Source organism: Schistocerca cancellata, chromosome 5 (genome assembly GCF_023864275.1).
Source record: "Schistocerca cancellata isolate TAMUIC-IGC-003103 chromosome 5, iqSchCanc2.1, whole genome shotgun sequence".
In the NCBI taxonomy this organism is placed as follows: domain Eukaryota; kingdom Metazoa; phylum Arthropoda; class Insecta; order Orthoptera; family Acrididae; genus Schistocerca; species Schistocerca cancellata.
The window spans coordinates 647263620-647280478 of record NC_064630.1 but is presented as its reverse complement, the minus strand read 5'-3'; the positions used below and the strand labels follow the sequence as shown (position 1 = coordinate 647280478).

General features: G+C 38.8%; 1 protein-coding gene across 1 annotated transcript in view; it reads left to right on the top strand.

Moving 5' to 3' along the window:
• LOC126188256 (cell division cycle protein 16 homolog) overlaps nt 1–16859 on the top strand; it is a 203730-nt gene that overhangs the window by 131539 nt on the left and 55332 nt on the right. The window contains exon 8 of the mRNA XM_049929822.1: nt 14731–14887. Coding sequence (XP_049785779.1) covers nt 14731–14887 — 157 coding nt within the window. The remainder of the gene's footprint in view (nt 1–14730; nt 14888–16859) is intronic.

Here is a 16859-nt window from a genome sequence, read left to right as displayed (position 1 = left end):
GATTTTGGAAAAACACCGTAAACAACTTGGGATCCGACGGTCATTTCTCCTCCCGTTAAATCAGAATGTTAACGTCCCTGGGGGATATACAATTTTACATCCCTTACAATGTATTCTCCCCACCCCCCCTTTTTTTCCTTCTTGTATTAAATGCCAATCGAAATATTACCCTATATTACCCCAAGTATTATTGTAATATTTTGGGTCCCATAGATCTGATATTAACTTTTCTTGAGCATTGGCAGACCAGTACTTGTCTTTAAATTTCTTTTGAAAGTCTCCCCAAGAGGAAAAATTCTCAATATTTACTGTTACCCATTCTGAAGTTTCCTCTAGAAGGTATCCCACAGCAAATTCATTCTTCTTGGAATTTTCCCAATTTTTTGGTAAAGCTTGGCTAAATCTCTGTAAGAAATGGGTCAGATGTACCTTTCTGTTCGGCTTAAATTTAGGGAATTGCCTCAGATAACCTTGAATTAGCTCCCCATTGCAAACCAGTCACCACTTCACTAGTTCACTAGTTGCCCTTTTTTCTGCTTAATCTTGGCTAAGTATAATTTCTCTCCGCAGGTTGTCCGTACCCTTCCTACTATCATTGACTTTGGAAGAAGGAATTGGCGATATGTTTCTGGATGTTATTGTCTCGGTAACCTTTTGATCTATAATTTCTCCAAATTGTTCCTCCAAACTAATTACATTTATAATATCAGAGTCAGCTATTTTCTCTTTGAAATTTCTTTCTACATTATCTACCCGTGTATTGACACCTGTAATTTGCGATTGAATGACTGGCATTACTTCATTCTGTGTATCTACATTCTCTTTCAAAGCATTACATCATTATACTTAATATTGTACATGTTTTCAAAAGATCCTAACTTTTCAATAAGTTCATATTCTACATTATTACATTTGTTCTCAATGTTAAGTTCTACACTTTTCAATAAATCTTGAGAAGTGTCCTTATGTTTCTGACTAAGTTCAGTAAACATATGATTTATAAGAGTGGTCAAAGAATCTGTCAACTTGTTCTTTAAATCTACTTTTAAATTCTCTACTTTAATAGCATCGAACTCAGTCTTCAAAAACACCTATGCCTTCGCATAGATTACTAAATTCTTTGCTTTGAGAGTCGACTTTGGCATTTAACAAACCTGAATTTGTTGTTTGAATATTTAGAGTTTCACTCTGAGCATTTAATTGAGAATTTACTAAGTCTAGTTCTTTACTTAGAGCCATACTCTGAGCATTTCATTGAGAATTTATTGAGTTTAACTTAAGACTCTGAACTTTGATTAAATTTATCAGCTCAGCCCAGTCAGGCTTTGCTAATTTTCATGGTCATAGCTGGGTCTTGAGTTTCTCCAACCTGTTGTATATTTTCCATACATGCCTTAGCTCTTGTAAGCATTTGAAACTAACTTTAAATATGATAATTACACAATAAAAGTTCACTCAACAGTATCATAAACCACTTTATACTAAAGTAATCAAGTTTTGCTTCACGCTCACCCAGCGTAGAATTCATGTTACATAGGTGAGTAGATGTGGAGACAGGTCAGTACTTATGAACAGCAGCTGGTGTTGGCAGCGTCGGGTGTATATTGGGTTTCGCATCTGCGTCCCCGTGATGTGTGTGAGAGCTTTATACTCCCTGCACTGGATCTTCTTGGTTGAAGCATTCTATGCGTATTTCTTCTGAGGCAAATACATCAAAATCTTCTTTGCTGATTTATTGCTGTGAATTTTTCATTTCTTCACCGTTTTTCCATTAAAATTTTTCTCCATTGGATACTTGAACATATTCCAATTTCTCGGGGTAATTCCCTTGTCTTATTATGTTTGGTTGCTATGGCAACATGTAACAGCAGCTTCTCTCGTTTTTGACTTAAAATTCCTGTTTTCCTGTTCCTTTCACACAGGTCGCCATGTTCTAATGACATAAAGTGTGAGTGTGAGTTTGGCTTACACCGGTTGATTTCCCCAAACCACCTTCCACTTCTTTGTGAGGTGACTTACTTGGAATTTGTAGCCACTCTTCTTTACTGGCTAGCTGGCTCTTGGAAACCCTCTTGACTTCTTCTCCGTCGAATAACGCTGGGTAAAGGAATTTTTAGACTCTTTCTACTTATGAAATAAGTAGACATACAAACTTTACTTTTCGCCATTTAACGATGTATTTGCCCTCCATACACAATAAAATTCTCACTTTCCGCATAAATATGTAATTTCCTGTAAGTCTCTCATACAGCCGAACGTCAGAACAAATTGAGTTACAGGTAAAAGAAAGTTGACTTAGATACCATAACTTTTCTTAATATGAATCAGAAAATAAGTCTTGCCTATAGGAAACTTACGTCAAGAGTTTCCAAGAGTTCTTTTTCAACTGTCTTTGTTTGAATAACAATAGTCAATGACACAATAAGCACAACGCTGCATATAAGCTCCATGGTTCTTCCTTACACACTCACTGAAACATCTATGGATTGCCCCACAGGTGCCATTTGTCCGCTGTGTCTTTTTTTCTTCCCGCGACTGTTTTTAAACCTGCACACACAAACATGTGGCACGCAGTAGGTAGGATTCTACCATCCCACACTCATATCCAGAATATTGTGTGTTCAAGGCGGTAAAAGGCTGAGTGGTTCTAGAATTTACACAGAAATTCTCAAATCCCTACAACTTGTACCACCAATTGTATAGAATTTTGCATGACACCCCTCAGGAGGACATCCAACAACTGTGTCAATCAATACCAAGCCGAATAACTGCTTGCATAAGGGTTAGAGATAGATAAATGTAGCATTGACATGCTCAATTTGTGAACCTCTTTCTCTTGAATAAAAAATATAATTTTTCTGAAACTGTCGTCAGTTGTTTTTCTGTACATTTACATCACATCTACTGATCTCCGTCCCATTCAGATAACTCCTTCCTGGTGCGTCTTTTTTTTTTTTTTTTTTTCCCCCCCTATCTTAGAGTGTACTACGTCTTTGACATGTATCTCACGAAATGATGATGATGGTAAAATTAGAGAAATTATTTCTGTTCTGCAAATCAAACAAGGTTATTATTAATGATATGAATATGATAGAGGGAAACATTCCACGTGGGAAAAATATATTTAAAAAGAAAGATGATGAGACTTACCAAACAAAAGCGCTGGCAGGTCGATAGACACACAAACAAACACAAACATACACACAAAAATCTAGCTTTCGCAGCCAACGGTTGCCTCGTCAGGAAAGAGGGAAGGAGAAGGAAAGACAAAAGGATATGGGTTTTAAGGGAGAGGGTAAGGAGTCATTCCAATCCCGGGAGTGGAAAGACTTACCTTAGGGGGAAAAAAGGACAGGTATACACTCGCACACACACACACATCCATCCGCACATACACAGACACAAGCAGACATTTGTAAAGGCCTTGTGTCTGTGTATGTGCAGATGGATGTGTGAGTGTGTGCGAGTGTATACCTGTCCTTTTTTCCCCCTAAGGTAAGTCTTTCCGCTCCCGGGATTGGAATGACTCCTTACCCTCTCCCTTAAAACCCATATCCTTTTGTCTTTCCTTCTCCTTCCCTCTTTCCTGACGAGGCAACCGTTGGTTGCGAAAGCTAGATTTTTGTGTGTATGTTTGTGTTTGTTTGTGTGTCTATCGACCTGCCAGCGCTTTTGTTTGGTAAGTCTCATCATCTTTCTTTTTAAATATATAAGGTTATTATTATTATTTAAAAAAAAAAAAGAATGAAAAAATTGCACCTTCAGTTCGTGCAAAGTACTGTATTTTTGTAGTTCTCCTTGTTTGTCGGTAATGAAAACCTTTGTGTCAACTTCTGTAGTTTTCATTTTAATCCCTGTAAAAGTAGTGTGCAGACTAGTGATTTTTTTATTTTATTTTTTCTCTTCGTTCTCGAGACAGATACATGATGTCTCAGCATATGTCTTATAACCAATCCCTTCTTTCGGTGAAGTTGTACGTATTCATTAGTTATCTGATGTACCCCTCAAATCTTCTTCATCCTTCAGTAGCACCACATTTCAAAAGTTTCTATTGCCGTCTTGTCTGTACTGTTTATCATCCATGTGGTCCCGCTCCCTCCTCCCCCCCTGTACAAAGGTATACTCTAGACAGATACTTTTGGGAGAGACTTCCTAAAATTAAATTTATATTCGGTGATATTGCCCTTCTCCTTTTCGGAAATGCATTTCTTGCTGTTGCCAGTCTGCATTTCATATCCTCTCTATTTCAACAATTATCAAATTTTTGCTCTCAAATAGCTAAACTTCTGTACTGTTTTTAGTGTATTATTTCCAAATCTAATTCCCTCAACATTGTAGTTGTTGTTGTGGTCTTCAGTCCTGAGACTGGTTTGATACAGCTCTCCATGCTACTCTATCCTGTGCAAGCTTCTTCACCTCCCAGTACCTACTGCAACCTACATCCTTCTGAATCTGCTTAGTGTATTCATCTCTTGGTCTCCCTCTACGATTTTTACCTTCCACGCTGCCCTCCAGTACTAAATTGGTGATCCTTTGATGCCTCAGCACGTCCTACCAACCGATCCCTTCTTCTAGTCAAGTTGTGCCACAAACTCCTCTTTCTCCACTTCTATTCAATACCTCCTCATTAGTTATGTGATCTACCCATCTAATCTTCAGCATTTTCTGTAGCACCACATTTCAAAAGCTTCTATTCTCTTCTTGTCTAAACTATTTATCATCCATGTTTCACTTCCATACATGGCTACACTCCATACAAATACTATCAGAAACGACTTCCTCACACTTAAATCAATACTCGATGTTAACAAATTTCTCTTCTTCAGAAACGCTTTCCTTGCCATTGCCAGACTACATTTTATATCGTCTCTGCTTCGACCATCATTAGTTATTTTGCTCACCAAATAGCAAAACTCCTTTACTACTTTAAGTGTCTCATTTCCTAAGCTAATTCCTTCAGCATCGCCCGACTTAATTTGACTACATTCCATTATCCTTGTTTTGCTTTTGTTGATGTTCATCTTATACCCTCCTTTCAAGACACTGTCCATTGCGTTCAACTGCTCTTCCAAGTCCTTTACTGTCTCTGACAGAATTACAATGTCATCAGCGAACCTCAAAGTTTTTATTTCTTCTCCATGGATTTTAATACCTACTCCGAATTTACCCTTTGTTTCCTTTACTGCTTGCTCAATATACAGATTGAATAACATCGGGGAGAGGCTACAACCCTGTCTTACTCCCTTCCCAACCACTGCTTCCCTTCCATGTCCCTCGACTCTTATAACTGCCATCTGGTTTCTGTACAAATTGTAAATAGCCTTTCGCTCCCTGTATTTTACCCCTGCCACCTTCAGGATTTGAAAGAGAGTATTCCAGTCAACATTGTCAAAAGCTTTCTCTAAGTCTACAAATGCTAGAAACGTAGGTTTGCCTTTCCTTAATCTTTCTTCTAAGATAAGTTGTAGGGTCAGTATTGCCTCATGTGTTCCAACATTTCTACGGAATCCAAACTGATCTTCCCCGAGGTCGGGTTCTACCACTTTTTCCATTCGTCTGTAAAGAATTCGCGTTAGTATTTTGCAGCTGTGACTTAAACTGATAGTTCGGTAATTTTCACATCTGTCAACTCCTGCTTTCTTTGGGATTGGAATTAGTATATTCTTCTTGAAGTCTGAGGGAATTTCACCTGTCTTGTACATCTTGCTCACCAGGTGGTAGAGTTTTGTCAGGACTGGCTCTCCCAAGGCTGTCAGTAGTTACAATGGAATGTTGTCTACTCCCGGGGCCTTGTTTCAACTTAGGTCTTTCAGTGCTCTGTCAAACTCTTCACGCAGTATCATATCTATATCTCCCATTTCATCTTCATCTACATCCTCTTCCATTTCCATAATATTGTCCTCAAGAACATCGCCCCTGTATAGACCCTCTATATACTCCTTCCACCTTTCTGCTATCCCTTCGTTGCTTAGAACTGGGTTTCCATCTGAGCTCTTGATATTCATACAAGTGGTTCTCTTTTCTCCAGAGGTCTCTTTAATTTTCCTGTAGGCGGTATCTATCTTACCCCTAGTGAGATAAGCCTCTACATCCTTACATTTGTCCTCTAGCCATCCCTGCTTAGCGATTGTGCACTATCTGTCGATCTCTATTTTGAGATGTTTGTATTCCTTTTTGCCTACTTCACTTACTGCATTTTTGTATTTTCTCCTTTCATCAATTAAATTCAGTATCTCTTCTGTTACCCAAGGATTTCTACTAGCCCTCGTCTTTTTACCTACTTGATCCTCTGCTGCCTTCACTATTTCATTCCTCAAAGCTACCCATTCTTCTTCTACTGTACTTCTTTCCACCATTTCTGTCAATTGTTCCCTTATCCTCTGCCTGAAACTCTGTACAACCTCTGGTTTAGTCAGTTTATCCAGGTCCCATCTCTTTAAATTCCCACCTTTTTGCAGTTTCTTCAGTTTTAATCTACGGTTCATAACCAATAGATTGTGGTCAGTGTCCACATCTGCTCCTGGAAATGTCTTACAATTTAAAATCTGGTTCCTAAATCTCTGTCTTACCATTATATAATCTATCTGATACCTTTTAGTATATCCAGGATTCTTCCATGTATACAACCTTCTTTCATGATTCTTAAACCAAGTGTTAGCTATGATTAAGTTATGCTCTGTGCAAAATTCTACGAGGCGGCTTCCTGTATCATTTCTTAGCCCCAATCCATATTCGCCTACTACGTTTCCTTCTCTTCCTTTTCGTACTGTTGAACTCCAGTCACCCATGACTATTAAATTTTGGTCTTCCTTCACTACCTGAATAATTTCTTTTTATCTCATCATACATTTCATCAATTTCTTTATCATCTGCAGAGCTAGTTGGCATATAAACTTGTACTACTGTAGTAGGCGTGTGCTTCGTGTCTATCTTGGCCACAATAATGCTTTCACTATGCTGTTTGTAGTAGCTTACCCGCACTCCTATTTTTTTTATTCATTATTAAACCTACTCCTGCATTACCCCTATTTGATTTTGTATTTATAACCCTGTATTCACCTGACCAAAAGTCTTGGTCCTCCTGCCACCAAACTTCACTAATTCCCACCATATCTAACTTTAACCTATCCATCTCCCTTTTTAAATTTTATAATGTAACTGCCCGATAAGGCATCTGACATTCCACGCTCCAATCCGTAGAACGCCAGTTTTGTTTCTCCCGATAACGACGTCCTCTTGAGTAGTCCCCGTCTGGAGATCCGAATGGGGGACTATTTTACCTCTGTAATTTTTTACCCAAGAGGACGCCATCATCATTTAGTCATACAGTGAAGCTGCATGCCCTCGGGAAAAATTACGGCTGTAGTTTCAGCCGTTCGGAGTACCACAACAGCAAGGCCGTTTTGGTTAGTGTTACAGGGCCAGATCAGTCAATCATCCAGACTGTTGCCCCTGCAACTACTGAAATTTTGCTGCCCCTCTTCAGGAACCACACGTTTGTTTGGCCTCTCAACAGATACCCCTCCATTGTGGTTGCACCTACAGTACGGCTATCTGTATCGTTGAGGCACGCAAGCCTCCCCCCCAACGACAAGGTCCATGGTTCATTGGGGGGGGGGGGGGGGGGGTGTCCTCAACATTACCTGATTTAATTCACCTACCTTTCATATGTTTTACTTCTGTTGATGTTAATATTAAAACCTCATTCTAAAGTACTATCCATTCTGTTGAACTGATGTTCTAAATCTGTTGTTGTCTCTGACAGAATTACATTGTCTTTGGCACACCTCAAAGTTTTATGTTTTTTGCCTGAACTTTTAATTTCTTTTCCAAATTTATCTTTTTCTCATTTTAGAAATTGAATTTCGTTGGTGATAGTGATAGACAACAACCTTCACCCACTGACTTCCCAACTGTGGCCTCTCTTTAGGATTCTTCAATTTTCTGGCAGAAATCCACATTATACCAACAGTCGTTTTCTCATCATCACAAATGATGCCTGGGGCAAGAGTTCAAAAAAAGTTATTAATTATTTCCTACAGTGGGTAAGAAGACTTTCAATGAAATGTAGTATGTCCTAATATGTTTTGAGGATCCTGAAGACAGATATAAAAAAGTGGAAATAGTTAATCCACTCATACTTGTCACTGATATTGTGGTATACGAATGTGCTGCAACATTAATCAATTATAAAACTTTTCTTATTCATTGTATTACAATAAACTGCAGTTTGCAAAATTTATTTATTTATTTATTTATTTTTATTTTTTTTATTTATTTTTATTTTTTAAAAATTATTGAACCCAACTAATTAGTGTCAATGCACAGCACTTGTAAAAGTAACAGCATGCTACATCTTCAAGTCAGGTACAAACGTCCCTATAATATTATAGATTAATGGCATCTCTTCTAAGTGTTTCTGAAAAGTAAACTTTGTATTTTCACAACTTCCTATATTGTATATTTTACTGAATATGCTGAACCAGCTCGAAGAAGCCTTGAAATCAGCAATGTGCGCTTTACTTGGGTTTAAAATGACCCAGTCTCATAGATCTCCATCAGTAAAATACAGTTATGAATAGCTTTTCTTTCACTTTTTTCGAAGTTCCATTTTGGCAAATATTTCATTTGTTTATAGTTGTTTGTTCCCTTTGTCAAATTAATGTTCAGATTTTACACCTTTGCACAGTGCGTAACTTTAAACATATTTTTCCCTCTGGTTCATTTAGCCTAAAATTCACAACCTCCTTCTTGCCACAAAAAGCTATTCTAGTATGTGGTTTCTTTCAACTAAGAAGGTATTGGTGTTCTGGATTGTTAATTGGAATCACTATTATCACTCTAACCACAATCCCCTGAATTTTCAGAGTCACTTTTTATTTCCTCTAATATTCCCATCGTTTCCATTGGAAAGTCGTTTCCATGGTCTCCATTGGAAAGTCAATCTAATTTGAGTAACTGTCCAAGTATTAAGCAGTGAATCACATATACGTACATCTTTGAGATACTTAGGACCTTGCCGTTGGTGGGGAGGCTTGTGTGCCTCAGCGATACAGATAGCCGTACCATAGGTACAACCACAACGGAGGGGTATCTGTCGAGAGGCCAGACAAACGTGTGGTTCCTGAAGAGGGGTAGCAGCCTTTTCAGTAGTTGCAAGGGCAACAGTCTGGATGATTGACTGATCTGGCCTTGTAACAATAACCAAAACGGCCTTGCTGTGCTGGTACTGCGAACGGCTGAAAGCAAGGGGAAACTACGGCCGTAATTTTTCCCGAGGGCATGCAGCTTCACTGTATGGTTAATGATGATGGCGTCCTCTTGGGTAAAATATTCCGGAGGTAAAATAGTCCCCCATTCGGATCTCCGGCCGGGGACTACTCAGGAGGACGTCATTATCAGGAGAAAGAAAACTGGCGTTCTACCGATCGGAGCGTGGAATGTCAGATCCCTTAATCGGGCAGGTAGGTTAGAAAGCTTAAAAAGAGAAATGGATAGGTTAAAGTTAGATATAGTGGGAATTAGTGAAGTTCGGTGGCAGGAGGAACAAGACTTGTGGTCAAGTGACTACAGGGTTATAAACACAAAATCAAATAGGGGTAATGCAGGAGTAGGTTTAATACTGAATAGGAAAATAGGAATGCAGGTAAGTTACTACAAACAGCATAGTGAACGCAATATTGTGGCCAAGATAGATACGAAGCCCACACCTACTACAGTAGTACAAGTTTATATGCCAACTAGCTCTGCAGATGACGAAGAAATTGAAGAAATGTATGATAAAATGAAAGAAATTATTCAGATAGTGAAGGGAGACGAAAATTTAGTAGTCATGGGTGACTGGAATTCAACAGTAGGAAAAGGGAGAGAAGGAAACGTAGTAGGTGAATATGGCTTGGGGCTAAGAAATAAAAGAGGAAGCCGCCTCGTAGAATTTTGCACAGAGCACAACTTAATCATAGCTAACATTTGGTTTAAGAATCATGAAAGAAGGTTGTATACATGGAAGAACCCTGGATATACTAAAAGGTATCAGATAGATTATATAATGGTAAGACAGAGATTTAGGAACCAGGTATTAAATTGTAAGACATTTCCAGGGGCAGATGTGGACTCTGACCACAACCTATTGGTTATGAACTGTAGATTAAAACTGAAGAAACTGCAAAAAGGTGGGAATTTAAGGAGATGGGACCTGGATAAACTGACTAAACCAGAGGTTGTACAGAGTTTCACGGAGAGCATAACGGAACAATTGACAGGAATGGGGGAAAGAAGTACAGTAGAAGAAGAATGGGTAGCTTTGAGGGATGAAGTAGTGAAGGCAGCAGAGGATCAAGTAGGTAAAAAGACGAGGGCTAGTATAAATCCTTGGGTAACAGAAGAAATATTGAATTTAATTGATGAAAGGACAAAATATAAAAATGCAGTAAATGAAGCAGGCAAGAAGGAATACAAACGTCTCAAAAATGAGATCGACAGGAAGTGCAAAATGGCTAAGCAGGGATGGCTAGAGCACAAATGTAAGGATGTAGAGGCTTATCTCACTAGGGGTAAAATAGATATTGCCTACAGGAAAATTAAAGAGGCTTTTGGAGATAAGAGAACCATTTGTATGAATATCAAGAGCTCAGATGGAAACCCAGTTCTCAGCAAAGAAGGGAAAGCAGAAAGGTGGAAGGAGTATATAGAGGGTCTATACAAGGGCGATGTACTTGAGGACAATATTATGGAAATGGAAGAGGATGTAGATGAAGATGAAATGGGAGATATAGATATGATACTGCGTGAAGAGTTTGACAGAGCACTGAAAGACCTGAGTCGAAAGAAGGCCCCCGGAGTAGACAACATTCCATTGTAACTACTGACGGCCTTGGGAGAGCCAGTCCTGACTAAACTCTACCATCTGGTGAGCAAGATGTACAAGACAGGCGAAATTCCCTCAGACTTCAAGAAGAATATACTAATTCCAATCCCAAAGAAAGCAGGAGTTGACAGATGTGAAAATTACCGAACTATCAGTTTAAGTCACAGCTGCAAAATACTAACGCGAATTCTTTACAGACAAATGGAAAAAGTGGTAGAATCCGACCTCGGGGAAGATCAGTTTGGATTCCGTAGAAATGTTGGAACACGTGAGGCAATACTGACCCTACGACTTATCTTAGTAGAAAGATTAAGGAAAGGCAAACCTACGTTTCTAGCATTTGTAGACTTAGAGAAAGCTTTTGACAATGTTGACTGGAATACTCTCTTTCAAATCCTGAAGGTGGCAGGGGTAAAATACAGGGAGCGAAAGGCTATTTACAATTTGTACAGAAACCAGATGGCAGTTATAAGAGTCAAGGGACATTGAAGGGAAGCAGTGGTTGGGAAGGGAGTAAGACAGGGTTGTAGCCTCTCCCTGATGTTATTCAATCTGTATATTGAGCAAGCAGTAAAGGAAACAAAGGGTAAATTCGGAGTAGGTATTAAAATCCATGGAGAAGAAATAAAAACTTTGAAGTTCGCCGATGACATTGTAAGTCTGTCAGAGACAGCAAAGGACTTGGAAGAGCAGTTGAATGGAATGGACAGTGTCTTGAAAGGAGGATATAAGATGAACATCAACAAAAGCAAAACGAGGATAATGGAATGTAGTCAAATTAAGTCGGGTGATGCTGAGGGAATTAGATTAGGAAACGAGACACTTAAAGTAGTAAAGGAGTTTTGCTATTTGGGGAGCAAAATAACTGATGATGATGATGGTCGAAGTAGAGAGGATATAAAATGTAGACTGGCAATGGCAAGGAAAGCGTTTCTGAAGAAAAGAAATTTGTTAACATCGAGTATAGATTTAAGTGTGAGGAAGTCGTTTCTGAAAGTATTTTTATGGAGTGTAGCCATGTATGGAAGTGAAACATGGACGATAAATAGTTTGGACAAGAAGAGAATAGAAGCTTTCGAAATGTGGTGCTACAGAAGAATGCTGAAGATTAGATGGGTAGATCACATAACTAATGAGGAAGTATTGAATAGGATTGGGGAGAAGAAAAGTTTGTGGCACAACTTGACCAGAAGAAGGGATCGGTTGGTAGGACATGTTCTGAGGCATCAAGGGATCACCAATTTAGTATTGGAGGGCAGCGTGGAGGGTAAAAATCATAGAGGGAGACCAAGAGATGAATACACTAAGCAGATTCAGAAGGATGTAGGTTGCAGTAGGTACTGGGAGATGAAGCAGCTTGCACAGGATAGAGTAGCATGGAGAGCTGCATCAAACCTGTCTCAGGACTGAAGACCACAACAACAACAACATTTGGTATAAGTTGCTACCACATTCCCTACATTTCATCTTTGCAGGATTGTGAAAGTTAGTTGGATTTCACATTGCTATGAAATTCTGGAACATGTACAAAGAGATTCTTTTAGCAGGGTTATATAGAGAAAACAGTGAATATTAATTAAGTTTTATCCTCCATTGTTAACACACATTACACAAAATAAACTGGTAACCATGGTTATTTCTGGATATTAAATGAGTTTTCGGATATTAAATGAGTTTTCATTGTGAGAGAACTGTAATTGTCAACAATTCTGCCACAGTAACTACAAATAGAAAGTTCACTTTAGAAATTATGCTCGGGTTGTACCGTCTTGTCTGTTAATCGATGCACTGTCAGCCAAAGCTGGGTGCCAAATGTGTTGTGCATGCACAGTCTGTTCTGGCTCCACTAAGTGTGCACATTTCTTCAGCCATCTGGCAGGCAATGTATTTTGCAATTTTCAACCATTAAAATAATAATAATAATAATAATACGTCGCTGTGTCTTAGCAGCTAAATTTTTGACAGTGCATTTTTTTAAGTTCTATTCTTCCCACGAAAAAGAATTCATGGACGGTTTCAACGTGTTGCCCTTGACCATTCTTAAAAGTATTGCTTAAGTTACTATAGTCACAGTTTGTATCAGATATAAAAATTAACTTTGCTCAGCCTGCCTTTTCAGTAGCAGTCTTCGCAAAATTGCCGTGAAATACACGCACTTCACTCCATTGTCACTCTTCTTTCACATATTTATACTTGTGTGGCAGTGGATAAAATAGTCTGCCATTCATCGTATTATAGTCTACAGTAATACAATACTATGTTCAAGGAACATTTGTTATCATTTTGTCATATAAATATTATGCACCCTCTTCAAATTTGTGATGTGAAGCTTGGTGACTCAGCAGCTGCACATCTGTGGTTTACACACAACCTACGGTAAGCTGACATAAATTACTTGTCACAAAGCTAGCATAGCCATGCAAATGATACGCCATGAAGTGGGAGACATACTCAAACATTAACAGTGAACAAGCTTACATACTTGCTATTATTTCACATTTAATACAATCAAAATTTATAAAGTTTTGTGCCATATGACTCCTTCCCACCAACACCAGCTTTTCTGAATTGCATGGGTGGGAACTTTCCCTGCAATACATCCTATGTTTCTGTAACCCTCCTGGCCTCAACCTTCAATAGTCACTGGCCTCACACATGCAGCCTCTTCCCTGTTCCCATTCCAGCACTACACAGCCATCATTCCACCACCACACCCAGTCTTTTTATTTTTCTCCTTTTCTGCTACTCCCCCCCCCCCCTCCTCCTCACCTCTCTCCTGCCCTCCGTTTAACCTGCAGCTCTTCACTGTCTGCCACCCCCACCATACTATCCCTCTCCCTCCCCACCCCAACCTTCTCCTTACTCCACCCAGTCGCCACTCCCATCACGCACTGGTGCTGATGCTTGCAGTGTGGTTTCAGTTGCCTGAGACTGCAGTTTGTGTGTGTGTGTGTGTGTGTGTGTGTGTGTGTGTGTGTGTGTGTGTGTGTGTGTGAGTGAGTGAGATGAAGGCCTTAACAGCTGAAAGATTTTATTGTAAGAGTCTTTTTGTTGTTCCTATCTGCAACTCAGCATCTCTGCTGTATGGCTGAGTAGCAACTTCCCTTTTCATAATATTGTTACATTCCATCCTGGATTTTACATTGTTTGAAAATTATAAAGTATTACTCTAATGTAAAAAACTTGCTGAATTAAGCATCTGTCAAACTAATATTTAAATACAAGGAACAAAATTATGTAGACACTACATACAAAAAAAGGGCTCAGTTTGAAAATATACTTCATCATATGTGGGTGCAGCAAGCAGTGACCAATAGCATACTAGCCAGTTTGATATGTTACTCAAAGTGGGTTACGTAAGAGAATGCCATCCATGTTTTCAATGTTTTTGAATATTTGTTTTGAATATTTGTTTTATTGCAAAAACTTTTTCAGTGCACAAGCAACAAAAGGTGTGTCATCAGTCCTTACTTTCCTAGTATGTTGTAAAATGAAATAAGACGTGATAATTTTGCGTCAGTGAAGTTTACCCCATTTCAATGTCTCAACATTTTCTCCTTTAACTTGAGGAGGAAAAACAATTTATAATTGTAAAACTGGCTTCATAACCAGATGCTGCAATTATGCCTCTTGGAACATACAAGTAACTAAACTATAAAACATTTTTAGTCCCGTCCCACAATATTATTTAATACCATTGAACATTATTTAATTTTTTCTATAAGATCCTTAAGGCACAGTGTTGTTCACATCTAAGTGTTTTAATTAATGAAAAAAAAAAAAAAACATTTGTGGTGTTCTTCACCAACAGCTTCCATAATGATAAATAGAATATTAGAATGTGTTCTCCTTTTTTTCAACAGGAAAGAGTGATCCAGCTCGAAGGTACTTGGCAAAAGCTACTACACTTGACAAACTTTTTGGTCCAGCATGGCTGGCATACGGTCATTCTTTTGCTACTGAGAATGAACACGATCAGGCTATGGCAGCGTATTTCAAGGCATCACAGCTGATGAAGGGGTACCTAAATCTCATTTTATGATTGCATTTTTTGCTTAATGTGTTTAATAGTATTTTAGAAGAAAACAGTTATCTTAATTTTTAATTAAGGAGTGCAGCACTAGTTGTGAAGATTTATGTAGAAAGTTTTCAGTCCTTCAAGTGCATAAGAAAATGAAGGATATGGTGCACTATATACTTTATATAGTGTATTAACAAAAAACATTTAATTTTCCCAACCAGTGCGCCTGCAGAATGGAACACATTTAAGTGACAAACAATTGACAGTTGATTTAATTTTACTAGTCTAGAGTTGCAGGATCTGAAACTTGATGACTAATTAATTTGCTGTGTATTAACTGATAAAAAGGAAAAAGATGGATTAATTTGTATAAAACCTCATATAATGTTGGACAATCTGCTTTCGTGCACTCGTTAAGTGTATTGCCTTTAGAAGTCAGATTGATTAACATTTTCTGGGCCAATTTTATGTTGACTGTTCCACGCCTTTAAATATCATTACATTCAAATTTTTGTGCAATTTAGATTTATAACTTTGTGGTGTGCTTCGGTTGTGCTGTTCTCGGTAGTGTTACGGTTGGCAGAAACTTACTACCTTCGACAGATTGACAGTTTCATCTTTGGAATCATACCATGTTGCAGTATCCCACACACATCCAACACTCCTCCACACCACTCTTCTCCTGCCCCTTCAAAGGAAGGTACAGACAGGTGAAAATGCCCAAATTGGCTCACATAGAGGTGGAAGTTGAGAGAGTGACCTGGCTGCCGTCATTGTAGAAAGTGGTTCCAGGTGCAGGAGAATCCTTGGCAGGATATGGTACTTCCTGTGTTCTTGTAGTCCTGCAGTGGCTTGATGTTGGCCAGGACTATCCGAGGCTGGACTGTTTTATTTGGGATATTTTTCCAAGATTGGTCAACCCTCTCACACACTTGAGACAACCTTACATACTTAACACGTCCTGTAGGCATTACATATCCGTCTTCTTTTTTCGTTAGCCATTATGTATACATATTTTAAGTTTGCTCTTCAATGGTTTGTTAAAAAAAACCTAATGGCTGTAGCATTGACATCATCCCTCTTGCAATTATAGTCAAGTACATTCTACCCTCCCACACGGGTAGCACAATGGTTACCTCACTGGACTCGCATGTGGGAGGATGAGGGTTCAAAACTTTGTCCGGCGATCCTGATTTAGATTTTCCGTGTTTTGCCTAAAACACTTAATAAGGCAAATGCCGAGTAGTTCATTTAAGAGGCACAGGCAGGTGCTTTCCTTCTCTGTCCTTCCTGTATTTGAGCTTCTGCTCCACCTCTTAAGACCTCGTTGTCGACGGGACGTTAAAACACTGAGCTCCTCCTCCTCCTCCGTCCTAGCTTCAACTAAATTACTCTTTGCAGCTGATGCAGTAGGTCCTGTGTACAAATCTAGTACACTAGTATAGGAAAAGATAGATTGATACTTAATGTAAAGACCTAGTTCGTGCATGTTTGTCAAACCGAGCTAGACACTAGGACGACATTGCCCTACAAGTTTAAGCCACTTTAATAACAGTCCTCAGTGTGCTAGCCACTTATGTTAGCATGTACAATAACACTTTTTGGAGGTACTTTGGATTTTGGTAACGTTTTGCATTTAAAAACGATGAACGGTTGCAGTTTACGGCCATTAGCTGTGCAAGCAAGCGTGACAGACAAGTGGTACTTTTCACCTCCTAAGGACAGTATCTTGACATCTTTGTTCCATTTTGCTTCTACTATGTAATTTGTTGGCCTGTCAAAAGATGCTGGAGTTTGATCTGCACTACCTGTCTTACCAAGAAGATAGTTATTTTCAGTGTGCTGTCCGAATATGAAACATTGAAATTCGATGAGTTTTTCCATGTAGCATTCTGACACCTCCTGTGAAATTGAAGTGCGCCAACAAATAGAAAATCCCCAGTGTTTCATGAAACGGAAATCCCAATTGTG